At 39.8% G+C, this 8,811-nt stretch overlaps 1 protein-coding gene across 1 annotated transcript; it reads right to left on the reverse strand.

Annotated features, from left to right (window-relative positions):
* Positions 1–5,133: 5,133 nt before the first annotated feature.
* On the reverse strand, positions 5,134–7,429 carry ATP5F1E (ATP synthase F1 subunit epsilon). The gene is made up of 3 exons (XM_015823968.1): positions 7,291–7,429; positions 6,469–6,597; positions 5,134–5,261 (listed from the first exon to the last, which is right to left on the reverse strand). The coding sequence occupies exons 1-2, from the start codon at positions 7,320–7,322 to the stop codon at positions 6,474–6,476; spliced, it is 156 nt and encodes a 51-aa protein (XP_015679454.1). The 5' UTR covers positions 7,323–7,429; the 3' UTR covers positions 5,134–5,261; positions 6,469–6,473.
* Positions 7,430–8,811: the final 1,382 nt, after the last annotated feature.

Consider the following 8,811-nt stretch of genomic DNA (forward strand, 5'->3'; position numbering starts at 1 on the left):
TTATATTATACGGTTAATAATGGTTAATTTCACCGGCCTGAGTGAGGTTTTTCCTTGAAAATAATTTAGTTTACGTCCTTGTTAATGATACGCAATTTGATTCTTGTGTCTAACTCTTTTTTTTTCCTCTTAAAATGCATTGAAGAACTAACCCAACGTCTTAGCGTTTAAGAGCTTCACCTTGGGGCAATGAGTATTTCCTCTGAATCAGTGTCTTAACTGTAGTGCTTCAAACAGAGAAGCAAAGCTAATCATATGACGTGCTAAATTAAGAGGGCAGAGAATGTAATTGTTCAACTTGTAGATTTTGCTGTAGAACATGTCTAGAACATGTCTTAACCTTGGCAACTTTAAGATATGTGGACTTCAACTCCAGGAATTCTCCAGCCAGCATATATATCTTAAAGTTGCCAAGGTAGAGATACACTGACTTAGAACCTTGTCACTTGAATATACCAGCCAACCTATATAGTTTATTATGGAAAGGGTTCAACAGCCCTTACCATTATCTAAAAACATGTCAGTTGCCTTTGAATACAAAGATTTTATTTAACCATGATAGTTAAAAGCTATTGATAGATCTTATTATTAATTTACCCAGGCATTCATGGAGTCTAAAAATGATGGATTATTTTCATTTTGAGTAAATTAATGTAGCACATTGGGCAGCACGATGGCTCGGTGGTTTAAGACACTGGGCTTGTTGGTTGGAAAGCTGAGCTCCACGTGATGGGGTGAGCTCCCATCCTTGCCCCAGATCCTGCCAACTTAGCAGTTCAAAAGCATGCAAATGGGAGTAGATAAATAGATACGGGAAGTTACTGTAGTACGACCGGGGTACTGACGTCTTTACAGAAACCTCTCGTGACCGAGTTATCGGAACTTTGCCTCTACTCATGGTGAAGGATATCAGTCGTTGCTGATCGTCTCCTTTTAGGAGGAAATACACAAGAAAAAAAATACATTGTGTAATGTCCATCAGGAGTTGAATGTTGATTAGTAAATCACTGAAAAGCATTGAAAAAAGTGACTTATGACTGGTTCTCGCATTTATGATGGTCAGTGTCCCGGCAGTCATGTGATCAGAATTCAGGCATTTGGCAATCAGCATGTGCTTATGATGGTTGCTGCATCTCAGGGTCACATGATCATCATTTGTGACCTTCTCAGTTGGCTTCCAACAAGCCAAATTAATGGGGGAATCTGGATTTGCATAAAGACCGTGCAATTCACTTATCAGCCATGGTGATTTGCTTAATAAGGGTAGCAAAAAGATTGTAAAATTGCGCATAACTCACTTACCATCTTACTTAGTGATGGAAGTTCCAGTGCCAGTTGTGACTGTAAATGCAGACCATCTGTTTCTATTACGTGAATACTTCTTTTTGTCTATTGAATGTACTGGTAGTTATGTTCATTGTATAATCCTCCAAATATCAACATGGAAATAAGATGACTACCTAACACTACCAATGTCATTGCTAAGAGGTTCAGTGGGGAGAGCAGGGCTAGAGTTGACACTTTAAATTGCCTATTTTATACTAACTCGCTTGCAAAATTCACTAAACCAATTTTGCTTTGAGAATCCCATCATAGTTAAAAGATTAAATACAGCCATTTAGAGGGGTACAATACATTCTGGGGAAAAAATACTACTTAATGTATCAGATCATACTCTATATAAAGTATGCATGTGTATATATGGAATTATGCTTCATATTAGTATATATATGTATATACACACACATATACATGTGTTTGTGTACATGTATGTATAAGCACTGAATTTTCAGTGGTTTGAGCAAAAATCCTGAAATGATAATATGTACATATTTTCCTTATAAAAATGTGGTAGCATTATTTACAAGATTATTAGCTATAGGATTTATATATAGGAGAACTGCTACAGGCTACAAAATGTGTACTCCCACCTTAAGCATGAAAGCTGGCTGGGTGGCTTTGAGCTAGTCTCTCTATCATAGCCCAATCCACCTCACAGGGTTGTTGTTGTTGTGGGGAAAACAGGAAGAAGAAGGAGTATCTGGTGTGTTCACCACCTTGAGTTACTTATAAAAATAATGAAACAGAATAAAAGAAATCAAAACAAAATTTCATTTAAAGGACAGAAAATGTATCATATAATAACTTTATTGGCCTTTAAGCTGCTCCAGGACTCTACTAGTTTCTCTACCAAAGACTTTTCAAGGGTACTTTCTTGTAATTGCTTGTAGAAATAAATTTGCATTTCTCAACTTGATGTTAGATGTTCTAAAGGACATGCTGGCAGCAGATGTTGGAGATTTACACATCTCAAAGGAACCAAGTCTTGACCTAGAGCAGGGGTGTCAAACTCACTGCGCGATGTATCACGACTTTTTTCCCCTTGTTGGAGCTGGGGTGGGTGCGGCTTCCGCGTGACGCATCAGGCCTACGGGCCAGCAGTTTGACACCCCTGACCTAGAGGATCAAGAAATTATAGAAACAAAGAACTGGAGAACGGATCATAGAGGTCACCTGGTTTAGGGTTTTTTTTCCAGTGTAGCATCCAATGATTACTTTAAACAGGAGCATTATATAAAACTTTGCACCAATCCCCACCAGACAATTCAGAGGCTGCCAGTTACAGTAAGAATATACATTTTTTTTAATCTTGCACTTTTGCTTATACAGTGTGTTGCGCAGATTTCTGTTGAATGTTTATACAAAATATAATGATTGAGAATCTCCATAGACATACAAACTATTTTTCCCTATAGTATAAAACTGATTTTGCTAGCAGAAAAATGAAGAAATTCTTCTCTTTAGCTGCCATTTATTTTACTCGCAGCATTTTGATTTTATTTAAGCTACTACTGCAATGCAAGTATTATGCAAAATCTAATAAAAAATGAAATTAAACAGAATTTGTATCCATTTCTATGAATTAAAACACGTCTTGCAGTTTACAACGTTAGTTTGTACAAATTAAATTTTTCCACCATTCCTCAAAGGTCTCTGAAAAGGTTATCCCTATAGAGGTGCAAACATTTCCATTTTCCCTTCTTTTTAAAGTCCTCAACCAATCTGTAAAAGATAATGAAACATCACCTTAATGACTGGCAGTGTTACTTTCTTCAAGTGCTCCTTATGTGGTTGTAGTTGAACTGTTCAATTTTTGTTTCATCAATCCAAGCCATTTCCCCCTCAAAACATTTCAGATTTATCAAGATTTTCTTTTGCATAATTTAGTTGCAGAATTTGGGGAGGAAACCAGTCAAAATTTCTCTCCCATACAGATCACTGCTGGTCATCCTTGGTGCAACTAACCTACTGAATTTATAAACTACATGCAAGTAAGAACCGTGCATTCAAATTTAGAGGAAAAAGTCATTTTAACTTTGTGCCATGTAACAGTTGTGGCAACCTCTCTTCTGTTGGGAATTCACTGAAACATACAATTTGACCACAGTGGAACGTTTAGGGTGGCTATTTTTTAAAGGAAATCTTATGCAGAAAACTTCGATGCTAAAAGATTTAAAACTAGCTTTCTACAGTATTTTTATTACATTTTTATGCCGCTCATCTCATTGATACAGTGACTCTGTGAAGGATTATGAACTCATTGAACACAGCTTTGGAAGTTAACTGTTCTTTTAATACAGAAAAACTACTTGTCATAAGTTAAAATTGGTTTTTATCCTACATGCAGTTTTCTTGGTGATTGCCACATTACTGCAAAGCTCAGCAGCAAACAGAATATGGAAAAAAAACAGGATGTGATAAGTACTAATAATACTCAGCTAATGTTAAACCATTTTAAACTTCATTTCTTACACTACAATCAATTTTAACACTGTCACTTTCCTACTAAAAGTTCACGGAATTAGGAAGCATTTAGGATTACAGTATGTTCATGTCCACCCATCAAAAAGCATCATTTAGACCAGGGCTTTTCAACCAGTGGTACGGGTACCACCTGTGGTACATTGGCACCTGGCAGGTAGTACGTGACCATCCTAGAAAAGTGGTAGCGGGGGAGGGGAATGAGCTGAACCGGTGGCAGCACTGCACAAGCCTGAGTGAGAGATGGCTGGAGCTGCAGGGCTGTCAGGGCTCAGCGGAAGCGCCAGGATCAGTGCCAGGCTCCAGCTGGAGCTCTGCGCTGATCCTGACGCTTCTGCTGAGCCCAGAAGAAGCACCGATCAGCTGGAATGTTGCAGCATCTCCAGGGTCTTGTGATTTACATTCAGATGCTTGGCAACTGATTCATATTTATGACGGTCACAGTGTCCCAGGGTCATGTGAAGTGACCAAAACCTGCTGCAACCACCCAGCAGACGGGGGGAATAAAAACCAAACACCCCCACCCCACCCCCACTGCCAATCCTCAACAGAAATGCTCACAACAATGAAAACCTCAGACAGGAAGAAGAGCGCCGCTGGGTGGGCAGGCATGTGTCTTGCTCGGCTGTGGCTTGGGGGGGGCACTTTTTTCAGGGCCATTGTAACTTCGAACAGTCACTAAGTGAACTGTTGTAAGTCGAGGACTACCTGTACTTTATCATGTTTTTCCTTTTTTTTGGTCATCAAGTTTTTGACACCTTGCTAGGCGACTGGTGGTACTCGGATGTTGCCATATCCTAAAAGTGGCACAATGGGTGAAAAGGTTGAAAAGCCCTGATTTAGACCTTATTTATTACATTTTAAGTTTAAAATATTCAAAATGTCAAACTGCCAATATATTTTTCTTTTATAAAGATCTTACTGCATACTTAAATTGTTTTGTTTTAAAGCATCAGTATTACTTTGAGGCTAAAGTACAGCTTTTCAAATGTTAAAGCTACCTAAATAAGTGTGATTGCACACCTTTGTCTACATACCTGGTAATGTCCATCAATAGAATTTAATTCCCAGCAAGCATGATATCATTGAATTTATCTTTCAACTAATGTTTCTTGTTGATTTTCAATACTATTTGTCTACCACAAAGGATTCAAACATCTTCTGTAACCAGTGGCCTTGTTATGTTATTAAAAACCGGCATTAAATTGAAAAAAACCTTTTTAATAAGTTACTGTCCAATAAAATCTAGACTGCTTAATTTCTTGAAGATTTATTTTATTATTGCTTGACAAAACATAATCACTAAAATCATTTGCATTAAGTTTCATTTATTGGTATGGTTCATTTATATATATATACATGGATGGTTTCACAAAATGGGAAGTGGCTATCCATAAACATACCAATGAGTTGTCATTTTTCCTTTTAGAGAATGGTTTCTGTAAAGAGAAGTAAATATACAGTAAGAATGTGAATTAAAATGGACAGCTTGAGAACTAATATCAACCTACCAGTTCTTGTATTTTTTAAGTATTATCCAATTAAATTATTTCATTGTGTCCATGAGCTGATATGCAAAAGGTTAGAACCTAAAAACGCTGAAACTGTTTCTACATCTCTGAAACACGCACACAATTTTGCATCTTTGTTGTATTTGCTGTAGCAATTTTCAACACAGAAAGAGTAAGTCACTTTTAAATGCCCATTGTTTTCAGCACTGGGAAACAACTGCTGTTGGGACAGATCTATAATGAAGCCGAATAAGGAAAAGTAGGATGAGGAATTGTGGCAAGCTGTTGGATAAGGCAGAATTGCATGCAGCTTCTCTCTATCTTAGCATGCTAGCTATTTTCAGTGCTGGAATTTCCACTTCAGTTGACTTTTGTATACAGTACAAGAGAAGCACAATCCTGACCATTGTCCGAGATGGCAAAATCCATTGGAATAGTCTAACAGCAGAATCAGTAAAACAGTTTCTGCACATCCAGTTCTGTTTCTTACAACTATATCCACTCAGTACTCTCTCGCATCAATCTATTGCATTTAGAAACCACCCATCTCGCTCACAGAGAAACATTGACTGGTGTATAAATAAAATGTTAAAAACATAAAAACTGAACATAAAATTTAAAAGCGAGACAAGAATAGTTAGTTTACCATTAAGAATTAAGTAAAAGGTGGGAGGACGGCCTTCAGAATATTGGCCAGCCCCACAGCTATGTGCCTCTCTGCAAGGACCAAGCAAGATAGCAGAGCCAGGCCTTTAAATATTTTCAGAAGGCTGGGAAAGTGGGACTCAGTCTCACCTCTGTGGGGAATGGGGGTGGGAAGAATGTTCCAAAGGGCAGGGGCAACAGCAGAAAAGGCTCTTTTGCCTGCCTGGGTGGGATGGGCTGATGTAATGGGGCAAAGACAGCTTTCTAGGTAATTGTAGGTAATCCTAAACTATTATACCAATCCCTTTCTTGCTGGAATTTTGAACAAATCTCTTGATTCAGCAAAAACTGATTAGTAATAACCAATTAAATCACATTTTTTAAGGTTGCATAGACAATCTGCATTACATAAGACAAAATGCAGTTTAATGCTGTAAACATTATATACAGATCTGAGGGAAACAGAAATCTCTAGAACTTCTTTACTTACTTGTGTCATTCCTTTTTGGGTTTTATAGTTTTTACATGGCTTCCAGCTGCTTTCTCTGCCTCCGTTTTAAACTGAGGTTTCAGGGCTGCCCTTACTGCTTTTGCACAGATCTGAGAGTAGCGGATATAGCTGAAAGCAAAATAAATATGGATCAAAATAACAACAATCTCCTCGAGTCAACAACTGTGGAAAATTAGAAAAGCACCCTGCAAAAGAGGAGGAGGAAGCCATTCTAAAAGACCAGGGCTTCTAATAAAATGGAAAGCTGGGCCATAGTGGCTCAGGCATTTATTCAGAGTCATGAAAAATGGCCATTGACAAACTCTAAATGTTAACCCGTTAAAGCCCTCTAAGCACATCTTCAGGGGTTACTGGTTACCCTCACAACTGTCTACAGGCGATCATGGGTTATTGTCCATCTTTCATATCCTTGATAGATGACAGATATCTCCGTTTGGAAATGAGATTTTATTGTGTTTTTCCCCCCTTTCTTTTCTGTATTAAAAGGATTTAACTTGCAAGATGGAGAGGATCAAGGGAAGCTTTATTACCACTTCCTATCTAAGGCAGTGTTTCTCAACCTTGACAATTTTAAGGCATGTGGACTTCAACTCCCAGAATTCCACAGCCAGCAATGCTGGCTGTGGAATTCTGGGAGTTGAAGTCCACATGCCTTAAAATTGTCAAGGTTGAGAAACACTGATCTAAGGCATCCGAACATCAGCAGGTTGGCGGCTTCACAAGACCAACCTGCCGGGAAGATATTCCGGTGTGTGTGTGTGTGTGCGAAGGTCGGGCCGCTCCCTTCAGCCACCCACCTACCTGAGCCCAGCTTGCCTCCAATGAGCCACCATGACGGCTACTTGCTCGAAGACGTCGCCCGCCTGAGGCCGCAAGGTCGCCCAGTCCAACAGGGGAAGACTGGCTCGCCGCAATCTAACCCGGAAGCGCTGAAAGACCCGGAAACGGAAACTAAGTCGACCAATCAAAACTCACGTCCCATCGATGCCCCCGGTCGACCAACGGCTTATTTCCCCATCCATCTCGTTCTATAGGGGAGGGGATTAAAGCTATCCGAGATAACCAATCAGAGCTCAGGCTTCTACGGTTCGGCTATTTTCATTGGTTGCGTGGTTCGATGAGCGTGAAATCTATCCTCTGTCTGGAGCAGGGGTAGGCAACCTTGGCTCTTTTATGACTCATGGACTTCAACTCCCAGAATTTCTGAGTCAGCATAGCTGACTCAGGAATTCTGGGAGTTGAAGTCCATGAGTCATAAAAGAGCCGAGGTTGCCTACCCCTGGTCTGGAGGAATCGCAGAATGTCACCCACGTGGATCTACACCACCCTCTTTGGGGGGCTGAAGCGCCGCAGAATTTGGAAATGTTGAGTCGTGGGTGGGCTTCGTTTCTTGTTGTGGCGATTGCAATTATTTGTTTTTCTTATCATACTGTATATCTTTAATTAAAGATCAAATTTCTACACCACCCATCTTTATCCGAGCGACCCTGGGCGGTTTAGAAATAAAAAAAACATACCGCGATGTAGAAAAGGGAATTAAAAACGATTAAAAGCGAAGTTAAAATTGCAGGTTAAAAAGTTAGAGGCGGAGGGAGCGCCCTCAATCCACCAACCACCCCCCAGGTTTTGCATACCACTTTCATACACACACACGCTAATTGGCAGAACCTGGATCACACACACACACANCACACACACACACACGCTAATTGGCAGAACCTGGATCACACACACACACGCTAATTGGCAGAACCTGGATCACACACACACACACACACGCTAATTGGCAGAACCTGGATCACACACACACGCTAATTGGCAGAACCTGGATCTTGACTCCCTGCCAGGAAAGTTGGAGGCACTATAGAAGGGAGGGCATTATGGAATTCGGTTTCAATTACCCCATATATTCTTAAACATGTTTCGAAAAATAATGTGAAGGTTTTTAAATAGTTTTTCTGTCCAGACGTTACTGTTTTTAATAACTCAAAACAGTGAACATACCCTAATTATTCCTTCGTCCTTCTATTTCCTCTGCAACGCCAGTCCTGTGGATGAGTTGGGATGAGACAGATTGTCCCTTGCTACTCGACTAGTGTTAGCTGAAGTGACTGGTCCAATCAACCCAGCCAGCTTTCAAAACCAAAGTTCGGGTCCATGTATTTTCCTCATTAGTGATGTTAAATTGGGGCTGCACTATATATTTAGAGTTAGTAATTAGAGTAGGGGGGACATGATAGCGGTATTCCAGTATTTGAGAGGCTGCCACAAGGAGGAAGGGGTCAATTTATTTTCCAAAGCACCAGAGGGCAGGACAAGAAA

The sequence above is a fragment of the Protobothrops mucrosquamatus genome, unplaced genomic scaffold (assembly GCF_001527695.2).
Source record: "Protobothrops mucrosquamatus isolate PMUCROS unplaced genomic scaffold, P.Mucros_1.0 scaffold2060, whole genome shotgun sequence".
NCBI lineage: Eukaryota > Metazoa > Chordata > Lepidosauria > Squamata > Viperidae > Protobothrops > Protobothrops mucrosquamatus.